Below are 23,719 nucleotides of genomic sequence, written 5' to 3' on the forward strand. Positions count from 1 at the left end.
GACCTAGTTGAGAAAGAATGATGGAGACAGTTCGAGCTGTGATGTATGAAGTTAATACTCTAAGTACTGTCCTGTGGATCCTTGTTGCCATGTCAAATTATAAACAGGTATTGCAAACAGCACACCCATTTTCTCACACTGTATATTAATTAAATGTCAATTTCCTTTATAGTGTATTTGAGTGAAATTCAGCAAACACTGGTTTATATAAATATACTAGCCCACACAAAGTACTGTGAATGTGTCATTTACAGGTTTCTGTTTTCATGTAGTGGCCAAATAAAAAATAACAGTCTGCCCTGTTTCACATGAAAACACCCATTTCTACAATTTTGAAATAATATGGCAGTATGTTAAATTACACTAATAGAAGTTTGGCTGCTTCAATAAATCTGGACCACAAATAATCAACCGACTATAAGATCAACTCGAACGTCAAGAAATGATTTTAGAAAAGAACCACGTTGATGAACCTCATGTAGCGTCCTGCAGGGGGCGCTCTACCATCAACCAGAATAGAGAGTCTGGAAGCTGGATTTTCTGGAAGAGCGAACATCCAGACATCACCTGTGATTAGGTTAATCTTGTTTTCACAGCGCAGATGAACATGTATCGTCAAATCTACAGTTGAATATGTGGAAACGTGAAGACGAAGCTGCTCCAAACAAAATCGTAACGTAACGTGGTGCAGTGATCAGTGATGGCGCAGCAGGGATAAATCGGTGAGTAAACCTTAGCTTAAATCATTACTTCAACATCTAGATGTTAAAATACAGCCAGTGTCAGACTGTAGATGGATCAACAGACCGTCAGGAGTTGATATTAAACATTTGCACTTCACTCACGAGTCGTTTTTACATCCTGTTTTTAAATCAAACCGTCATCGATTGTTTCTTCTATTTTCTATTGTTGCCGATGACTCAGCTTCAGTACCAGCTGATATCTGCAGAGTGACATCATGGCATCAGCAGCACCAGGTGAATCCAGGTTTACACTGTCCACACATTACAGCTGTTATAAAATAACCATCAGTTATTGATTTTACTTCATTAGTTTGACCTTTATGTTTTGCAGCTGTACTGATGGAGCAATTTAACCTTTTATCATTAAATCAAATTATTTGAGTTTGGCTAGAAGACTGAAACCTGACTGAAACCTAAACAACAAAGACAGGTTTTGTTACATGTAATGTTCAGTTCAGTGGCACCTGATTATATAGGGATTTATATTTTTTCATGATCCAGTTGCTTAAACCATTTATTGTTAATTTCCACAATTTTAAAAGACTCACTTGGAGCCCTCACACACCACCAACATCGTGACTGGACACATGACTTTGCTGTGCATTTTTTTATGTCTCTGGGCCTCAGCACCTCTGCCCCAAGGAGACATGGCTATTAAAAAATGAAACAATTTCATTTGGTCTAAGTTTAGCAGTTACAGGCTGCTTGTGTTTATGTGGCAACAACAGAATAAAAGCACTACAGAGGAAAAACTTCAGCCGTTTGTGCATGCTTATGTTCAGCAACATGTCCATGAAAATTCAACTGGCATACCTAAACCTAATAGCTTAACACGGCAGTAGTGATGGGCAAATGATACTGAGGCATCGGAGCTTTTGTCACTCGTCACTGTTTCGTTTCGCGCTTCATTCCTTCAAAATGTTTCAAAGCTTTTTATTGGCTCAGAGTCTTTCAGTGTGTGTCACTGGCTCATGGAGTTCCAATGCATTCTGAGCCAGTGACAGCTTGACAGGTGTTACAGATTCGAGTGATTTGGTGCTATACCAGCTATTATTATGCTTCAAATGAGGTTGTGAGGAGACAGATTTGGAGAATGAGAGTATTAACAGAAAAGGACAATTTATGGCAGGGATAGAATATAGCTGCAGAAAACAGAGTGACAGAAAAAAAACGGAAGAAGAGAAAGACAGAAACCCTGGAAAGAAAAGTAAAAAAAAAAAAAAAAAAAAAAAAAAGGCAAGCACTAGTAGTGTGGGGCAGGATCATGACAGGTAGTTCAGTTCATTTGTCCCATGATGGTGATGGTCCCATGAGTTCCAAACTCTGCTAACTCAGCAGCCTCACTCTCAATATCCAAAACACTATTGGAGAGTAAGATTGGACAGAACTCTTCCTCAACTTTCTGCCTTATCTGGCTCTAATGTCTCATGAAACAAACATTTATGTCTCATGCAAACAGCAATTTGCATCAAATGTTCATGTTCTCCATGACTAAGATTTGTTGATGCTTTGCATAGGTCACTTTGGATAAAACTAAATGTAACTAAATGTAGTACCAATGGTTCAGCATTCAGTGTTTTATACGTGAACATGTCAATTTGTGGACGGGAATCGGGGAACTTGTGTGTGTAAAAACCGATAATGACTTATTGTATATAAAACATTACTTATCAATCTAAAACGATTTTAAATATTTACAGGTGTTTAGTGGTTTTATCTGTTTTTGTTTTTTGCATTTTATAGATGAAGATGATTTCTGCAGCAGCAGTCCTGACCGTGATTGTCCCAACTGTAAGTTGAACTGAAAAATACCTGCTTCATTATGCAGATTCCACCAAATTGCACAGACCTTAGGCTGTGTCTGAATAATTAACATTACTCTGTTTCCACATTCAGTGTTTTCCTATGTATTATCTGTTGGAAATCCACCAAACATCAGAGGAGACTTAATTCAAATTATTGTTTATGAAGACACCAGTAATCTTTGCACATTTGAATAATGTCGTTGTTTCTCAACATTACCATTAGAAAACAGATGTGGAAAGAATAAAGAAATTACTTGTTTCTTTGTGTATCCTTACAGTCACAGCTGATGAACAACCCAGGAACCGTAGAAACAGCATTGATCTGCCACCTCTCAGTGAGTCAAACAGTTTGTTTTGTTGATCTGAAATTATAATATTTAACAGTGGAAGCTCTCAAAATGTCTGATTTAAGCAACTAAAAAGAAAAAATATTAACATATGTAATATTTATGTATTATCTGTATTATAATTAAATACATTTAATTATAGAAATAACTTTTTTTTCAGTGTCTGAGCTGAGAGTTGTCGTGCTGGGGAACAGCTGGTCTGAGAGGAGCAAACTGGGAAACTTTATACTGAGAGAAACTGTGTTCAACACTGAAAGAGCACCAGACCACTGTCTGAGAGTCAGTGGACTGATTGAGGAGAAAAAAATTGTTCTTATCAACACCCCAGATCTGCTGTATCCTGAAATCTCTGAAGACAAACTGAAAGAAAATGTAGAAAACTGTGTGAGACTTTCTGCTCCTGGACCTGATGTGTTCCTGCTAGTTCTACAACCTGAAGACGTCCCTGAGCCACAAACAAAGAGGCTACAATCAATCCTTGAACTCTTTGGTGACAGATCATTTGATCATTCACTGGTGCTGATATCAACACCTGGAGAGGAGAGTTCAGGTTCCACAGGAAAATACCTGCAGCATCCTCTGTTAGGAGACATTGTAAGGAAATGTAGGCGCAAAATGTTGTGGCAGAAAAACCTTGAACATCCAGAGCTGTTAAAGATCATGGACCAGCTTGTGAAAGAGAACGATGAAGATCATGTGAGCAGTGATGTATTTGAGGACGCAAAGTCTGATTTATGCAGTGGTAATGAAAGTCTGAAAGAAGAAGGAGCAGCCAGTATCAAGGATCAGGTTACTAAGGGTTTAGTGAAAGCAAAAAACTACGCTTTCGATTGTGAGTAAAATATTCTAAAATATTGTACATGAAGTAATATGTGAAGATGAAGTTGATATACTTAATGAGTGGCTTTGTCTTTTAACAGGGTTTACATCACATACTTCATCACCAGTGCAAACGCCATTCAACCACTGTAAGTAGATAGAGTAAATCTACATCAAATGAAATTTACTGAAGACAAATGTGTTTAATTAATCGCAAACAGCATTTTAGTGTAGCTCCCTGAGGTGAGTGTAGGAGTAACAACTGGTTTATATACTATGTGTAGTAGTAGTAACATAAACCTTAGAGCTTTATAAACCTCATATTCTCTGTAGTTCCATTTAATATAACAAAAACTAATTATCAGCAGTGCAGTTCAATACTATGTAGACTTGTATTCTAGTACTTTAACTTAACTTTGTTTATCTGAGGTCTATAAATTTCTAACCAGGGAGCAACTGATTTGCTTTGAGAGAAAGGAAAATCCTTGTTGCTGCCCAGATTTACTGAGAACTCCCTTTGAGAGCAGATTCATTCACCATCTGTTTCCATCTAGTGGTCAAACCACCACTTTGATCTTGTTTTTCTCTCTGTTGTATAGTGTCTCCTCTTAGGATTGTGCTTGTGGGGAAAAGTGAAGACAAAAAGACAAAACTGGGCAATGTCATCATTGGAGATCAAGGTTTTAATTTCCATAAAACTGAACCTATCAGACAATGTGTGGCTACCTGTGGAGAATGGAGAGGACGCTCTCTGACAGTAGTGAAAACACCAGATCTGTTTAGTTTGCCTGAGCAGACAGTGAAGAGAGAGGTGCTGAGATGCATGAATCTGTCCTGTCCTGGACCACATGTTTTACTGCTGTTAGTAAAATCTTCAGAATTCAACACAGAGAAAAAAGAAAAACTGAAGTATTTGCTCAGTTTGTTTGGTCCAGATGCATTTAAATACTCAATGGTCATCATCACACACAAGGAGAATGAAACACGTTTCACTGTGAATCAGCTGTTAGAGGAATGTGGGGGAAGATGCTACAACATGTTTGATAATGACAAGAAACAGTTGATGGAGAAGATTGAGAACATTATTTATAGAAACAAAGGGACCTTCCTCAGCCTCACCGAAGAAATGTCTGAACCGACCAAACCAGTTTTAAACATGGTTCTATGTGGTAGAAGAGGAGCAGGGAAGACTTCAGCAGCCAAGGCCATCTTAGGTCAGACAGAGCTTCATTCAGTCTCCAACTCATCAGAGTGTGTTAAGAATCAGGCAGAGGTCTGTCCAAAAATAAATCAAGTAGTTTTACAACAGAGACATTTGTTTGTGCCCAAATGGATAGAGTTGTACAACAAGAGAAAAATATCACTGCATTACACACTGAACTGAAGAAGCTCACATTTAAGTACTTCCTACCTTTTCTAAACATAATGTATTCTACACATTTGAGGCTTCTATATTGTGTTCTTATGATGTTTCAGGTGATGAAGAGGAGCAGAGTCCAGAGAGTCTGAGGATTGTGCTGATAGGGAAGACTGGCAGTGGAAAGAGTTCTTCAGGAAACACCATTCTAGGAAGAACTGTGTTTAAAGCCAAATTAAGTCAAAAATCAGTCACTAAACAATGTCAGAAAGAACAGAGTGAAGTTAACGGGCGTTCTGTTGTTGTGGTCGACATTCCTGGTCTGTTTGACAATAGTCTGTCTCATAAAGAAGTTAATGATGAGATGGTGAAATGTATCAGTCTTCTGGCTCCAGGACCACATGTCTTCCTGTTGGTGTTACAGTTTGGTCGACTCACACCAGAGGAGAAGGAGACATTAAAACTTATACAGGAAGGCTTCGGGAAGAATTCAGAGAAATTCACGATCATTCTTTTCACAAGAGGAGATGACCTTTTAAAGGAGGGGCAGTCTATTGATGAGTACATTCAACAGGAATGTGATGATTCTTTTAAGAAGTTGATCAGTGACTGTGGAGGAAGATACCATGTGTTTAATAACAATGATGAAAACAACCATGCACAAGTCAGTGAACTCCTCAATAAGATCAACACCATGGTGAAGAGGAATGGAGGCAGCTTCTTCACTAATGAGATGCTGCAAGAAGCTGAAGCAGCCATAAAGAAAGAAGTGGACAGAATCATGAAGGAAAAAGAAGAAGAGATGAAGAGAGAGAGAGAGGAGCTGGAAAGAAAATATGAGGAAGAGAAAAAAGCCATAAAAAGAAGAATGGAAGAACAGAAAGTTGAAATTGAACAGGAGAGAAAACTGAGAGATGAACAACTGATGGAAATGGAAGAAAAGATAAAGAGGGAGCGCGAGGAGAGAAAGAAAGAACAAGAGACTAGAGAAGAAGAAGAGAGAAAGAGGAAAAGAGATGATAAAACCAAGCAGAAGGAGTGGGAAGAAAAACTGCCAGTTTTAAAGAAACGAAACAGATCGGAGTCAGAGCTTAAGGAGCGTAGAGAGATGTTGCAGCTTGAACGAGAAGCCTGGGAGAAAGAACAAAAAGAGTGGTGGGAAAAACGAACACAAGAGGATGAACAGAGGCAACAGGAGGAGCAAAGACTTAAAAACCTTCTACAACAATATGCACAGGAAAGAGAAGAATCTGAAAGGTTAAAAAGAGACGAGGATAAAGCTAGAAAAGAAAGGGAGGAAAAGAAGCAGATTGAATTAGAGAGCAACTATGAGAAAATAAAGGAGGAGCTGCAGAAGACATATGAAGAGAAAGCCAGAAAGCAAGCTGAAGAGTTGAATGAATTCAAAGAGAAACACACCAAAGACTTAGCAGCTCAGAAACAAGAGCATGAGACGCAAATGAAGGACCAAGATGAAAAGTACGACCTGTTGAAGGCACTTTCAGCCTGCAAGGAAAAACAAAGGAGGGAAAATCACCAGAGACAAATCAGTGACTTAGTGAAGTGTGTGACCAGAAAGAGTAAAAACTTGACAACAATCAAAGAGCTACTGATACTGCACGAAAAGCAAAGGGAGAAAGTGGAAAATCAGGAGGAAAAAGATACCCTACAGAAAATACACGAAAAAGAAATAAGTGACTTGATCCAGAAGCTTCTGAACGAAGACGAGACCAAATCTTCCTGTTGTATTTTATGAAGGGGAAATGATTTAATGTGTCACAGTTTCTGAATGGCAAACACGAAGAGAGAGAAGAAAACATGTGTCTTAAAGGTGTCTCTAGTTTTCATAGATTTTAGCTCCAGAGAACAATAAAGGGCCTTCAAAATGTCTCCTGACTCAATCAATAAAGAAAGATTTACTGAGAACAAAAAAACTGTTCTTATAAACACTTTAGGTTTATCGTCCAGCTGTCATTTCTGATCACTCTGTTTATTGTGGTTAACATTAACTATGTTAATGCTCTTGTATGAGTGGTTAGATTTCTCTCTGTGTGATTGTCTTTTTTTAAATCACCCAGTAATGCATCATATCTATCATCATAGCTCTTTAGGTCTTGCCTCTACTGGATGTGTAGACACAGCCAGGATTTGCCAGCCTTACTATTACGCTATCCAGCCACTACAAAATATTGTGAGAGTTATGTCAAATATATGTACAAAGGCACAATATTTAGCAATTTTAAAATCAGTAACAGTAAACATTCTTTTTTATAAGCTGATCAATGTATTTATCTAAGACTGATTAACTGATATTTTGGGTCAAGGCAAGTGTTACATAAAGAGTTTCAGACACATTAAAAGCTTCACATCTATATGGTGTAAATGAATGGTTTAATCTGCGACTTTTTCTCTGTTCTAAACTGTTTTGTAAAATTCAAATGGTACAGCTGAATCAATACAGTAGCTATGTTTCCTATTTGTCATTTCCATGACACATTTATACAGATCTAAGGCTGAGTATACCTGCAGAGAGAGGAAAACAGAGAGGAGGACACACAACTACAGGAGAGAGAAAAAACAAGGTTAATGACTTGCAATGGTGGCATATAAAGTCGACTTTGGGTGCTGTTGCAGAAGCTACGTTTACAGCTTTTCACAATTATAGACCTAGTTCCCAGCCGTGTCCTACCTCCAGTAGGGGTCCTTAGGCAAGACCTCCTCACGCCTACCCTGCCTACCATCGCACCTACTTGTAAGTCGCTTTGGATAAAGTCTGCTAAATGACTAAATGTAAATACTTCTGAAGTAAATACTGTCTTGAATTAATTAAACACAATGCAGCTGTCTGAGGTGGCTTTACTACCTACAGCCACCTCAGACAGCTGCAATGAAATATGAATTAAATTTGAATATGACTCTTGAACGTATTAAATCTGTCATGGTACTGTTATGTGAGGTGTCCTGTCTCTAACCAGGGAGCAGGTTTGTGTTTATCTCTCTGCGTCAGAATTCTTGTTGCCATGTCGAATTATTAACAGGTACCTCAAACAGCACATCCATTTCCTCACACTGTATAATAATTAAAAGTTAATTTGCTTGACAGTGTATCTAAGTAATATGCAGCAAACACTGGTATACATAAATATAGTAGTCCACACAAAATACGGTGAATGTGCCATTTACAGGTTTCTGTTTTCACCTAGTGGCCAAATAGAAAACACTTACTACTACTTTCACTTTTAACGCAGTGCAGTGATTAGTGATTAGTGATTAAGCAGCAGCAATAAATTGCTGAGTAAACTTTAGCAAACTCTAATCATTACTTCAACATCTAGATGTTAGAGTAAAGCCAGTGTCAGTGATCAGACTGTAGATGGATTAACAGCCCATCAGGAGTTGATATTAGACGTTTGCACTTCAGTCACAAGTTGTTTTTACATCCTGAAAACTTATGACAAAAAAACACAAGTTTGTGAGTTTGTAATATGGTATTGATAGGAACATTTCTAAAAAAAACTTATCCGCACCACCGATGGGTTAATAAGGCAATAGTTTAATTTCTTAAGCGATATAAGACATTTTTTAATTTCTTCAAATATTAAAATCTTCAAAAATTGGCCAGGATAGGATAACTCTGTACCATTTTTCTGACATTTCCCTCCTGTTTATACTTTTACATAAAATGGAATCCATAACAATGAGAAATAATAGTAAATATCAAAAACTGAATAAATACAAGTAAGTGTATGAGCCTTTTTTAATAATGAACAATAAAACAAAAGAAATCATTAAAAGGAAATCAATAATTATATCATCACATGATACTGTGTACTTCTGCATTGCCATCAGCATATAACACTCCGTTAGGTTTTCATAAGACATATCATCAAGTATTCACATGTTAAATAAGTATAAATAATAACTTATTTAACAAGTTTCAGCATAGTTGTCATCATCAAGGTTCTTGTCTTCGTCAGCAACCTGTTGGTACATAGTCTTAGATAAGACAGCATCTATCCACCCCTGAGTTCAGCGCATTAAATTGAGTTGATAAAATACCACTCTAATTAGAATGTTAGATTTGTATGGCATCAGTATGTAATTACTAATATTCTAATTAGAATATTAGTAATTATACTATTCTTCTTAGGTATTTAAAGAAAATAGTCATCGTAGAAATTTCTATGTATCTTTAATACACAGATCTTCTTCTCTTTCGGCTTTTCCCATCAGGGGTCGCCACAGCGAATCATTCTTTTCCACCTAAATCTATCATGAACATCTTCTACCCTAACATTAGCCAACCTCATGTCCTCTGTTAAGACATCCATATATCTCCTCTTTGGTCGTCCTCTTGCCCTCCTGCCTGGCAGCTCCATCTCCAACATCCCTCTACCAATATACTCACTATCCCTCCTCTGAACATGTCCAAACCATCTCAGTCTGGCCTCTCTGACTTTGTCGCTAACACAGGCAACGTGAGCCGTCCCTCTGATGTACTCGTTCCTTATTCTGTCTAACCTGGTCACTCCTAAGGAGAACCTCAACATCTTCATCTCTGCTACCTCCATCTCAGCCTCTTGTCTCTTTCTCACTGCTACCGTCTCTAACCCATAGAACAGAGCTGGTCTCACCACTGTCTTGTACACCTTTCCTTTGAGTCTTGCTGACACTCTTCTGTCACACAACACTCCTGACACTTTCCTCCACCTGCTCCAACCTGCCTGCACTCTCCTCTTCACCTCTTTTCCACACTCTCCATCACACTGAACTTTTGACCCTAAGTACTTAAACTCCTGCACCTTCTTCACCTCAGCCCCCTGTAACCTAACACTTCTACCTTGATCCCTCTCGTTCAGACACATGTATTCTGTCTTACTACGACTGACCTTCATGCCTCTTCTTTCCAGAGCAAACCTCCACCTTTCCAGCTGTTCCTCCACCTGCTCTCTACTCTCACTGCAAATCACAATGTCATCCGCAAACATCATTGTCCAGGGAGATTCCTGTCTGACCTCATCTGTCAGCCTGTCCATCAACATAGCAAACAAGAAGGGACTCAAAGTTGATCCTTGGTATAGTCCCACCTCCACCTTGAACTCCTCTGTCTGACCTACAGCACATCTCACCACCGTCATACTTCTCTCATACATGTCCTGAACTACTCTGACGTACTTCTCTGCTACTCCCGACGACCTCATACAGTACCACAGCTCCTCCCTCGGCACCCTGTCATACGCCTTCTCTAAATCTACAAAGACACAATGCAGCTCCTTCTGACCATCTCTGTACTTTTCCATCAACATTCTCAAAGCAAAAATGGCATCAGTGGTGCTCTTACGGGGCATGAAACCATACTGCTGCTCACAAATCTCCACCTTCTTCCTAAGCCTGGCTTCCACTACTCTTTCCCACAGCTTCATTGTGTGGCTCATCAACTTTATTCCTCTATAGTTGCTGCAGTTCTGCGTGTCACCCTTGTTCTTAAAGATCGGAACCAGAACGCTTCTCCTCCATTCCTCAGGCATCTTCTCACTCTCTAGAATCCTATTAAACAAACTAGTTAGAAACTCCACTGCTGTTTCTCCTAAGCACTTCCACACCTCCACAGGTACGTCATCATGACCAACAGCTTTTCCACTCTTCATCCTTTTCAGAGCCTTCCTAACCTCATCCTTTCCAATCTCTGCTATTTCCTGCTCCACAACATCCACATCTTCTGGTGGATGTTTTCTGCACACTCTCCTGGGTTGTTAGCACCTTTCCATCTCTGTCCTTAATCACCCTTACCTGTTGCACATCCTTCCCATCTCTATCTCTCTGTCTGGCTAGCCTGTACAAGTCCTTCTCTCCTTCCTTTGTGTCTAACCTGTCATACAGCTCATCGTAAGCTTTCTGTTTGGCCTTTGCCACCTCCCTCTTCACTCTACGCTGTGCTTCCTTGTACTCCTGTCTACTTTCCTCAGTCCTTTCTACATCCCACTTCCTTCTAGCCAACCTCTTCCTCTGGACGCATTCCTGTACTTCCTCATTCCACCACCAAGTGTCTTTACCTTCTTTCCTCTTTCCAGATGACACACCTAGCACCTTCCTACCTGTTTCCCTGATAACTTCTGCTGTGGTTTCCCAGTCATCTGGAAGCTCATCCCTGTCTCAATTTCTGCCTGAATTCCTCACAAGTTTCTTCATTCTTTAGCTTCCACCACTTGGTCTTGTTTTCTGTCTTCCCTCTCTTCTTCTTCCTGACCTCCAGAGTCATCTTGCACACCACCCCTTCAGGATCACTCCTACCCCGTTTCTCTTCCTATCCACACCATGGTAGAACAGTTTGTATCCTCCTCCAATACTACGTGCCTTGCTGCCCTTCCACCTTGTCTCCTGCACACACAGAACATCTACCTTCCTTCTCTCCATCATGTCTGCCAGCTCTCTGCCTTTCCCTGTCATTGTGCCAACGTTAAGAGTCTCTATTCTCAAACCTATGCTCCTGCCTTTTCCCTTCTCTCTCTGACCACGAACCCTTCTGCCTCCCCTCTTTCTTCGACCAACAGTAGTCAAATTTCACCGGCACCCTGTAGGTTAACAGCATCGGTGGCGGTCGTTGTTAACCCGGGCCTCGACCGATCTGGTCTGAAAGTCTTATTGATGATTCGCATGGTTATTTTGGCAAGTTTTACACCGGATGCCCTTCCTGACGCAACCCTCTCTATTTATCCGGGCTTGGGACCGGCACAGAAGTCACTGGCTTGCAACCCCTGTGGCTAGATTATCTTTAATACACAGATATATTATCATAATTGTTTACTTTCACACCAGTATAAACTATAAGAACCATGAGAGAGGTTGGTGTAAAGTCAGTACCTACCCCAGCTGAACAAGATTGTCATATTCATTCTGTTATCATGTACATTGCCTTTTAACTTTTGACACCCAGTTAAATTATTGAGCATACATTTGTATTTTGGGTAAAACGTCTGTCTTAGGTGAGATGGACATGGTTTACCAATTATCCATTTTCTCCTCCTATCTCACAAGGTAACTCCCACATCAGTGAATAAGGATACATGGGGCGCATAAATATTTCAATAAAATCATTCTTCTATATTAAGATCAGGCTAACCCTGGATATCTTTTCTTATCCCAATAAAAGCTAATAAATTTCCCAGCAGATTAATCTACATGTTTAAAAGTAAATAATGTGCATTCAATGGTTTTATGATGTCAGCATTAATGTTTAGCTTTTAGCTTTTAGGGGTGGATGGAGTGGAGCTAGAATCAAATCTGTTGAAAAAACGATACAATTTATTGGACAAGGGCTGATTGTCTCCAGCTGTTGTTCTGACTGTGGTCTGTCCATGGCGATGGTCTCCAGACCTCTCCACACATCTCATGTTCTCTTCTAGCCATTCCCTTTTCTTTTAGCTATCCTTGGCCTGCCTAATCTTGCACTTGACTTAACTCTCCTCTACTCCCCGCTGTTTCCTGATATAAGAGCCTTCCTCTTTTTTTCAGCAGGGCTTTAAGCTTTAAGCTTAGGGGTCACCCAGAGCTTGGATTGGAAAAACACTGCACCCTCTGGGTTGGCAAAGTGTTCTTCACACAAAAGTTGTATATAATCCGTAATGGTGTCGTCTCCATGAAAGCTGCACTGTCTCCTAGTCTGTGGTCTGGAAACAATCTCTGAGTCTCTCTCTAACTTCATCAGTCCACATTCTGACAGTCTTCTTCTGTGCTGTCTCTCTTCTCACCCTGGTTGTGTATTCAGGGAACAGATGTTCTAGGTTGTGATCAGAGCAATCAATTTGGGGGAGGGGGGCAGAGGTGTATGCTTCTTTGGCATAAGCACACAACAGGTCCAACAGATGAGAGAAGGCTGAATTTTAGCTATGCTACATAGGTCGAAGAAGGCAGTCTTAGACTGTTTTTTCAAAGCAACCTCAGTCTAAACAGTCAGATCATCTGCCTTTGATGCTACAGTGGTTGTATTTGGTTGTATCACACCCACATTCACACACCAATGGCAGAGCTGCTATGCAGCTGACCTGACTCACGGGGGGTGACTTGGGGTTCAGTATCTTGCCCAAGGACACGTTGGCATGTAGCAGCCGGGAATCGAAACACCAATCCTATGATTGGGAGACAACTGCTCTACCTATTGAGCCACAGCCACCCCGGCTTAGTGGTTGCTGTTTTCCTTGCGGCCTCTTCGTGGATCCCCTTTGCCTGTGGGATTCCAAGGTATTTGTAGCTATCCTCAACATCTGCTATCTTGCCTTCTGGTAGTTCTATCCCCTCTGTTCTGGCTACCTTTCCTCTCCTTGCTACCATCTTTTCCATTGAGCTCTGGATGAAGGTTCTTAGAGTCCTGTTGATCTTGTACAGTTCCAAGGTACTTGAGGTACTTGGCTTTAAGGTCAACACAAGCCATAAGGTGCAATATCTTCCATGGAAACGCAGGTTGGAGGCTAAGATCAAGGCAACACGGAGAGAAATTAGCCAACTATTAGAATTGCAGAAAGCATCGTGAAGAAGTACCGCGTCCAGAGAAGTTGAAACTAGGAGAATAAACAGAAAGTTCTCCACTGAGCCATCCAAGGTGTACTCACAGTGGCAGGGTTAAAACATGGGAGCAGACCCACCAAGGAAGGAGACTGAGGAATACAGGAAAAGTATATGGGAGAAGGAAGTAGAGTCAGATCAGAAATCAAGTATAACACAACCCTAACCCTATAACAACTTCAAATGAACTGAAGGTAATATCGCATTTAGAAGTTAAGTTGAACAGAGATTTATAAATTAAGGCTACACGACCACCTTGCTTAGTTGCACAGGCAACATGGGCACTTGTGGACTCAGATGGAGAGACTGTATTTAGTGGAAGATAAGTGTTTGGTTTAAGCTATGCTTCATAAAGACCAATCATGTCCAGAGCACGCTGCAAAATCAAATAATTTATCAAAAAGGACTGTGGACAGTGATCTGAAATGAATAAAACCAAAGGTCACTATTATGTTGTGAAGAACTTTCATTGTAGTGGCAGTCTATAGAGTTTTTGGCAGAGGATAAATTGAAAAGTGAGTACAGTACACTAAAAATACAGAAGATCAACGAATCAGACAGAACAAGAAACAGATCTCACGCATTTGCAGTTGCAGGAAGCAATTCACGGGAAGCGAATCACTGTAAGGAGCTGAACAAACTGTGGATTTAAGTTGTTGTTGGATTTAAGACTATTTCTTTTTAATAGAGTGGGCCTTATTTAAGTGGAAAAATCTGTATATATGTGTGAAGCTGTGAACAGTTTGTGGCTGCTAGTTTCACTTCAGGAGCTCAAAGAAGGCGGATTCTATCTGTCATCTAAGAGTCATTTTTTTGTTGTGTTTGTTTACTGGGTTAACTTGTTTACTGAGTTAATACAATACAACATGACTAATGTCGCTACTGTTAGCTACTCTAAGACAGGAAGCAGGGAACAATTTTGGCTAATTACACAGCGGGACAGTCAGGATGTACTAGAGACATTGTGTGAAACAATTTTTATGGCACAGGTGGTAATTTTAACATGTTTATCTGACACCATTATAACTTAGTGTAGCAGGGCATCAAAGCATGCCTGTGTTTTCTTCTTCTTCTTTTAAACATTCATGGTTCACAAACATCACAGACATGACTGCAAAGGCAGGGGAGGAGGAAGCTCCACCTCAAAACTGGTTGTTTTTGACAGGTTGGAGCACGTTCAGCCAGAGACTGATTTACATTAAGTGAAACTTCACAACTCCTCCTCATCATTTATTATATATTAAGTCAAATATTTATTGTTATTCTACCCTGTACTATTATTATTGAACGACTTTCATCCAACTTACATGTTATGTGTATTGTATATATATACTGAGTTTTCTGTATTTATGTTATGTACAGTATATAGGTCGGTGTGGATCTTTTCTGGTTGTGGTTCCTTTTCTTTCTGAGTTGGAGCAACTGTAACAAGGCAAAACAATTCCCTCAATTCCCCCTTATTCCCTCTGGGAATAATAAAGTTTTTTGAATCTTGAACCTTACTGCACAAAATACCTTGAGATGATTTTCTGGCATTTGGTGCGATATAAATAAACTGAATTAAACTAAATACAATGAGTGAATACCATATCATGAAATAAAAAAGTATGAAAAGAGTTGCTGTTTATAAAACTTGCCAGCCTGGAATATGCACCATTCACCACTAATATCAAAAGCAGATATTCAAAAACTCATTTACTTAATTAATCACAGATAGGTTTTCTTTTGCCATTTAACCTTTTTATTTTGCTTCTATTGTAAGGATAAATCTAAAAGTCCAATTCAACTCAAGAAGGTACATTCTTGAGTTGAATTGGACTTTTAGATTTATGTTCCTAAATGTATCCAAATGAAAGTTTTGTCTAAGGCTTCTGTTGTTGTAGCAGCTTTCAGATGAAAATGAACTAATCTGAGAGCACATCAAAAGACAATAGTATAAGCTATAGATTCACTTTTTTATGTTCACTACCAACATGACACACATGACCAACATCTATGCCAACTCTTGAATCGCCTCACGTTGCCTTTAAATAACTCTCTGTGCCAGCAGATGGCAGTAATGTGTATCTATCATTCAAAAAGAAAAGCAGAAAAAACACAGGAGAACACTACAAAATTCCAACTTCAAATGATCCAGAACAGAATTCAGTACAGGGACCATAATATCTCTCCACGATTTCATACAAGTATGTAATTTTTCATATGAATGATTGAGTCTCCAGGTGAGACCATTTGTAAATCCTCATTGACATAATTCTAGTGCTTCTATGTTGTTTTTTTATGTCTTTTCATATCTTTTTGTCATTAAACAGAAGGTGATATTCAATAAAGTGTTCTTATAAGTGATATTTTTGTGGTTGGCAATATAATTCACAAAAGGTGCATAACGTCCTTGTTGTACTATAACTTTGAGCTATTTTGGTGTGTAAGTAATACATCAAATAATAATTCTCATATTCATCATCTCTGAGATGACACAGCTAACGTGTCTTGTCAATGTCTTTCCATTGGAATTACAGTAAGATCTATTTACACAGGTGAAATGCTTTTAGTGCAGGGAGAGGACACTGATAAACCTGTTAGGATTTATCACCAGAGGGCAGCAGAATGTAACTAAGCACTAATTGCACCACATCTTCACAAAAAGACAATTTTTAACAAGTCTCAGTAACATTTGGAGATTCTATTGAACTATTTAAGGAAGCAAGACTAAACACAATAAAAAGGGAAAATACCCAGAACACTTCACTGTCCTGCAAATTGGGGTCTCTTCTTGTGCCCAGACACAGCCTCTACAGTATCACCTCACTCTTGTCCTTTCAATTAATTCTTATCCATGACCAGTCTCATCCCCTCCGACAGGGCAGGACAGTGCCGGGCATGATGGATGTGACATTAATGGGAAATGAAGCCGGGTAGATGCAACGCCCCAGTCCAATAGTGACATTTGTCACTGCCCTGGTCATGCAGATTGGGCCAGCCTTGCCCACTGACTAAGATTAATAATGACGGTGGTCCTGTCTTTGTCTCCCTGGGTGGCTTTTCCGAGCACAGCACAGTCTCTAAACATGACCTGTCTCATATTAACCCCCACACAAATTAGAGATGCACACAGATGGGTACATTTTGAGTGTGTTTTATTGTTTGTATTAATTAAGAAATGTCTTATTTCAATCTGGCAGTTATAGCTGAATGATACTCTTGAACTAAAAACATAGGGAGTCACTCTTTAGAGATCTTTAAAAGTATTAATTCTCTCTAGTTGTGTTCTCAGTAATAACATATTCAGTTATATCTTAAATTATCATTCTGATTAGTCAAAATACAATTTTAGATAGATGTATGTCATTCTGCTATATGATTTATTTTAGCAGACTTGACTAAATGTATTTTTGATGCTGCTTGTGATTTTTTTTGCACTAATGTACAGTGTCTACTGGTAGAACTGCATCCTGGCTTGTCATAAAGCAATGGAATAACCTTAAGAAACATGCACTGCTGCACAGAAAATGGCTTTTCCCTGACAGATGAGGTAGCCCGGGCAAGCGCAGATAGATGAGGTATTAGGTCTGCCATATAAGACTTCAGGGATGCAGCACATTCCCTTGGTCATCCATCATTTACTGACACATCCACTTATATCCACACCAAACATACAGATGTAATCCTCTGATCAGCAATCAGGCAGTCTGCAGCCAGACAGAGGTCGGTCTCTGCCCCTGTCTGCATGCATGTGTGATTTATAAGAAAATCAAAGCTGAAATAATAAAACTTGTTTTAATGAATAGCATTTGAAAGATAATGTTAACTTTATGTATTCCATAACAAAATTAGCAATAATTAACGCCACCTCAGCGAAACTACATGGCCACTATGGGCAAGTGACATGCTTAGCTTCATGTTCTCCTCAATTGTAAAAGTCTGATATCCACACATATGATGATGAAACTACACAACGAAAATGAAGATTCAAGTCCACACACTATACACACATTATATTTTAAATATTTTTTAACATTTGAAAGTTTGAAAAGATTTACAATGAAGCTATGTTACGACCAGTCAAAAGTATAATTAAAGATTTAGATAGATAAAGATAAAGTTTGTTTTGACTTGTCAAGATTCCAATTAGAGGTAATTACATTTGAACTAGTGTGGATTACTCTAAAACTAAATATAACTCAATACAACAATAAAATTCAGATTTTATGGAGATATATTCAACTGAAGTCCACTGGTCAGAATTATACCTATACAGGTATCTTAAACTTATGTCTTGGCTAGTTAATATGTGTGGATATCTTTGGGGGGTGGCTGTGGCTCAGGTAGGTAGAGCAATTGACTGCCAATCACAGGATTGGTGGTTTGATTCCCGGCTGCTACATGCCAACGTGTCCTTGGGCAAGACACTAAACCCCTAGTTGAGAACCCCCGTGAGTCAGGTCAGCTGCATAGCAGCTCTGCCATCGGTGGGTGAATGGGTGAATGGGACACAGTGTAAAGCGCTTTGAGTACCAGCTAGGTAGAAAAGCGCTATATAAGTGCAGAACATTTACCATTTATAACTCATTATGATATCAGTGAATATAAGGTGAACACAAGCTTGCCCAGTCACTCAATTGCTCAAGAAATCCTGTGAGAATTGTACATTTATTATCTCCTGTAGGATTGTTGGGTTTCTATAAAATTATACATACAGTTATAATTTGTAAGGTCTTGTAACCTTACACTGTGAAGTGCCTTGAGATGACTGTTGTTGGGATTTGGTCCTTTATAATGCCTCTAATGGTGCCTTTTTCACCTTTAGAAAATTAAGTGAGCAATACTATGAAGCCAATTGTGAGTCTATATACACAGAATGACTTCCCAATTTATCAAATTAGTCAATTAATCATCCAATCCCATTCATCCATTCAAACCAATAATGGCAGAGATGCAGTGCCTCACCCACTGGGAAATGGGTCCTAGTTTTACCCAAGATAACTCTGGTCTATGCAAGAGAAACCTCCATAGGAGAACCCCTTCTGATTTACAGGAGAATGGAAAAGTTCCACAAAAATGGAGCCCTTAAAAGTATCTCCCTTACATATAAGAAGGGCACCGATCTCACCTAATTCTATTAAATTTTAAAAGAAACATATCAGATACATAAATATCAGACAAAATAGAGTCAACCTTGAGCACTAACATGTCCCTCTTGATGTGAACGTAAATGAGAATTCATTGAGTGCTTGTAGAGAGCTCGGTTTATTCTGTCTGAGCTCAGTATGAGATACCGAAACCATGCTGAGATGAGAATAGTTGAAGTTCATGAGGGAGCTCTTTGATTTATCTCCCAGAGATCAAAAAGCGGTGCCAAAGTTAAGAAAATCTGAGCATTTTTTTTTTACTTCATGAATTCTCTTTTGGAACTTGTTATGGAGAAAAAATTATGACACATAGGACAATTGAGCCATGACCTAATTTTGGTTTAAGGAAGACTTGATAGTCTCAAACACTCTTAAGAGTTCTTTCAGTGCTAATTGTAATGTAATTGCAGAATAATTGGCCTTCTTACTAGCCAGCAATTGTAGCTATGTTGAATAACATCTTTTACTAGTGACTTTGTAATCAAAATGCATAGTAGATATAAACATTTAACTACAGAAAATGAAATCAAAACCTTTTAAATGTTAAATGCCTTTCCAAACATAGACAAAGTTTACCTACAATAGACCTTAGTCAAAACACAAATGAGTCAATTTCAAATCCTCAATTTAAAGTGACCCTAAATTGCACATTGATGTGAATGTGAGTGTCAATAGTTGTCTGTTAGACTGGCGACCTGTTCAAGGTGTACCCTGCCTCTCACGCATTGACAGCTGGGACTGGCTCCAGCACTCCTGTGACCCTAAAGAGGAAACGTGAATACCATATTAGATGGATACATATGTATGTAATTTTTTAAGGTACTTTAATTGAATATTTATACTTTTACTCCATTATCTCACAGCTGAGATAGGTATTTAGAGATAAGCAAAACCTGTCATGTTATTACATATTACACTGCCACTTTAATTTATTTTGTTTTATTGTTTTATATCTGTTTTTAAGCATAAACACAAATGATGTTGGAGGAGGGTGGAGCTCCCATTGTCATAATCATTCAATTATTTTCATCCATCAATATTTCGAAATCTTATATGCATAAAAAATCTTTAACCATAGAGGGCTCATCCTGAGGTGCTTCTACTTTATCTCTGACCGTATTTATTCCTCTTCTCAGTACACATATAGCAATAAATTTAACCACAAACCAGTAAAAAAAAAAATCAAAAGAAAACATAGAAAACTGTAGGTTAACCTGCATCTATGAACCAATGTTAGTAGTAGCAGTACCCTGATACTTCAAACTTCCTCTTGCAGTTCACTGGAGCATACCAGCTTGGGTATGTGCAAAAAGAGGGCTGTCAGGTGGTATTTTGCCTTTATTTTTTTTATCTCCTCGGCGTAGGTGTTTTGATGTCCTGCTCCCCCGTCAACAGGTGCTAGTGATTTGGTATTACCATGTTCAGGACAGGGCCCAAAAATTGGTGGGGGGTGTGATGCCTGCCAAGAGGGCCCAAGGGAGTAAGCTTAATGTGGCTGGGGCGATGGAGTAGAAAGATCTTTCTCTGTCCCTAGGGGATATGAATGTTGATTAAACATGTGCTCAGCCTTGGATATTGAGTAATTGAATGTGGAGCAAATGTCAAGCATTTGTTAATTTGAGCATTATGCACTGTAATGAGTGAAAAGAACCAGCTTAGCTGGCCTGTAAGATGCTAGGCAGATGTAAGTAACTCAAGTGCTTTTCTTGTACTAACCCAACTATCCACCCCAACCACATCCCAGTGAGTCTTTTCTTTTCTTACAATGACAATACAGAGTTGGTAAAATGACAACGGCAGTTTTAACGATTTAACGCTTTGCCACGTGAGGTACATGGGATAAAAAGAGAAAAGCTCTGCTCTCCTACTCCAGTTACAGAACTGGACGTACCTTCGTTACACCTACATTGTTTCTGTGCTGTGTGTTCTAAATGTGAACCCTTGGCTTGCATTATTTCTCCCAGTCCAATCTAATCGGAATTATCTCTGTCTAGAGATGCTGGCTGAAGCTATCACATCCCTTTTGTGTGGCTGGACAGGTGTCTAACTGAATGATGAATGACCCTGTTTCTCCCTACATAATTGGCTCCTTGCTGTTTGGCCTTAGACTGGCTACGTGTCTGCTGGGCAGCAACCTCTATCTGTCAATCACCAACCTGCTGCTGCCTGACTGGATCTTTGATGGCTATGCTAATGCACCGTCCATGTACCCCATTGGCTGAAACTGCATTGGTCCAAGCTAATCCATTAAAACTGTGACAGTAATAATCTCCCCCCAAACACAGGGTTCCCAGTGTGCTAAATGTTATTTGACCGTTCCTGTCACATTGGTGCTGCCAGGTGCACCGGTGAGGTGATGGATGATCCCAACCACAGCCTGCACATTCGTCACATGGTGACTGGTGTATGTATACACTTCCAATAATTTAAAGGCTTATGCTATTTCTTACTAAGATCAACTCAGACATGTTTCACACCTTCATTGGACCTTTGAAATGGTTTTTGGGTGAATGCAATAACCTTTTTAATTTACACAAAACAATGTTGAATGTAGTAGCAGTGAAGCAATATCAAAACAACAACAACAAAAAACAAATCAAAACAAATATTGCTTAATAGACTGGCATATGTTTTGGTAGCATTAAAGGGCCAACAAGACCAAATAAAGAGTGCTTTGCACTCTGAGCATAACAATTAACTCAGATGGTTTATTTTGCATTTACTTTCAGCAGTTATGGACAGATGCTGTTTGTGTCATATTTAATGATAATGTATCCAGTAGTGAAGAACACATGACAAAAAGTTACACTGCACCATGCTTAAGTAAACTGGTTAGTGGTGATATGATGTGTAATTTATTGGTTAATTTATACAAAATGGCCCACTGAGGTAAGTGTAAAATTCAGATGATCCACTGCATGGAATATTTTAACTGTAAGTAGTAATACACAAAGTAAGTAGTAAAAAAATAGACTGAAATACAAAAATCAAAATGGACTAACCTTTGATTGTCAGGGTGCCTTTGAATTCAGCCCTCTGTAGGTTGATAATTTTAATTTCCATCAATGTGGCATCCTTTCGTTCCTAATACATCACCCAGTCTCTATCAGTATAAATATCCAGCATGATTTTTTCCCAATTGAAACTGAAATGATGTGTTTACAAATATTTCTTCAGTTCTTTCAAAACAGCACCATTGCTATTGCTAGTCATTCTAGATATACAGTATTTCATTGATAAGGAGTCAGAGTTGTTAGTTGGAAAGAATAATCTGGATTAATCTTGTGAAGATGATGTACCATATAATATAAAAAAGATCATAGCACTGCACCTACAGGCTTGTACAGTAGGACTAGGCATGACCGGTGCACCACTCGCTTCTCGTCTTACCCTGATGCGCCCATCACTGTGGAGCAGGGCAATACTGGACTCATCAGACAACATGACCTTCTTCCATTGCTCCAGAGTCTGATCTAGAAATCTAAGCCTTTTTTTCCGATTAGCCTCACTGACAAGTGGTTTTCTTAAGGCTCCTCAGCTGATTAGTCCCAGTCCCTTGAGTTACCTTTGCATTGTGCGTGTGGAAATGCTCTTACTTTCACTACTAAACGTAGCTGTGAGTTCATCTGTTGTTTTTCTATGATTTGATTCCACCAAACCTTTAAGTAATTGCCAATCACAATAATTTTTTTTTCTCACCACAATTCTTAATTGAAGATGATGGTTCCCCACTATCCTTCCAGTTCCAGTCAACAATGCGTTGTTTAGTTCTTAACGCAATTTTTTGGCAATCACCTGATGTTTTCTATGCTTGATGCCAATAATTTGACTCTTCTGAAACAGATTAACATCATTTATTTGGTTATCATAACTTTTTGTAGGAGAATAACTGATGCTGGCTATTGTTTTTCCTCTTTTCTCCCTTTCTTTCTTTAGTCTAGAGTTATCATAACTCTCCACATGTTCGTTGCTGTCTTGCATATAAATAAATGTGCTGTTGCCACTGCCTTTGCCAGCCTCCTTGTGAAGGTAAACTGGGTCATAATTAAGAATGTTGAATTGAATGGACATGCTTGGCTTGTTGCAGTCTATCCTCAACAAAGTAACTTGTGTTGAATTTAGCCTTATGAGGAGAAGAAGGCTTGGGTTGGTGAGTTGGGAAAGCAGTGTGGAGGGTTGATATGTGCTAACTATAGTGTGAGGAGCTGTCACATAGCAGGGCAACAGTAGCAGTAAAAATGTCAGGTGAAAAACCTGGGATGACATGTGTCACTTTGATTCCACAGCAGAGGTTAGTGCTGCAAGTTCAGTGTCCAGTGAGCTTGTCCAAATCGCCATCTTCCTCCCGTTAATCTGAAGGAAAATGTTTATATTGAGAGTCAGATGGACAGAGCTGCAAGGGAAGAGGGGTCTGGCTGACAGAAAATACTGTTTTTTTTTCATGTGTTTTTGTTTTTGTTTGCAAGAGGAGTGGCATATCTGGGTCATACAAGAGTAGCTTCAGATAAGAAGTCCTTGCTATTGTATATATAATAGCCTATAATCAATACCATGAGTTATTGTTTAATTATTCATACTTACCTATTCCATAGGGTCAATAAGTGCTAATGTTTATACATCTAATAATCCTTTTAACATTTAAATTTACATTTAATCATTTGGCAGATGCTTTTATCCAAAGCGACTTACAAGTGAGGTACAAGGCAAGAAAAATATCTAAGCCAAGCAAAAGAACTTTAAAGAAAGTGCTCTAGGAAGAAATTGGAATAGACACAGAACTGGGTAGGTTGTTCGACATTTATGGAGAATGAACTGAAAAGTGGAGCCTAGGAACTTATGAGTTGAGGTGAGGGGACCACAAGACTTTCACTGGAGATTCACCGGCAGAGTGCAGTAGATAGAAGGGACTGTAGACCTGGATAAGAGAGTTTAGGCTGTTTAGTGCTGTTGAGTTGACTAT

The 23,719-nt window shown here is 39.1% G+C and overlaps 1 protein-coding gene across 1 annotated transcript; it reads left to right on the top strand.

The window, feature by feature from the left end:
* The first annotated feature begins 4,995 nt into the window (after nucleotides 1-4,995).
* On the top strand, nucleotides 4,996-7,598 carry LOC113149573 (immune-associated nucleotide-binding protein 8-like). Its single transcript, XM_033325872.1, has 2 exons — nucleotides 4,996-5,110; nucleotides 5,191-7,598. Exons 1-2 carry the CDS (start codon nucleotides 5,044-5,046, stop codon nucleotides 6,825-6,827), a joined length of 1,704 nt encoding a protein of 567 aa, XP_033181763.1. The 5' UTR covers nucleotides 4,996-5,043; the 3' UTR covers nucleotides 6,828-7,598.
* The last annotated feature ends 16,121 nt before the right edge of the window (nucleotides 7,599-23,719 follow it).

Source organism: Anabas testudineus, chromosome 24 (assembly GCF_900324465.2).
Source record: "Anabas testudineus chromosome 24, fAnaTes1.2, whole genome shotgun sequence".
Classification (NCBI taxonomy): Eukaryota; Metazoa; Chordata; class Actinopteri; order Anabantiformes; family Anabantidae; genus Anabas; species Anabas testudineus.

Excerpts from the sequence above, each read along its gene's own strand:
- LOC113149573 (XM_033325872.1), top strand. The coding sequence starts at position 5,044 with ATGGATAGAGTTGTACAACAAGAGAAAAATATCACTGCATTACACACT. Across the intron at positions 5,111-5,190 it reads TGAACTGAAGAAGCTCACAT|GTGATGAAGAGGAGCAGAGT; the intron begins TTAAGTACTTCC and ends ATGATGTTTCAG.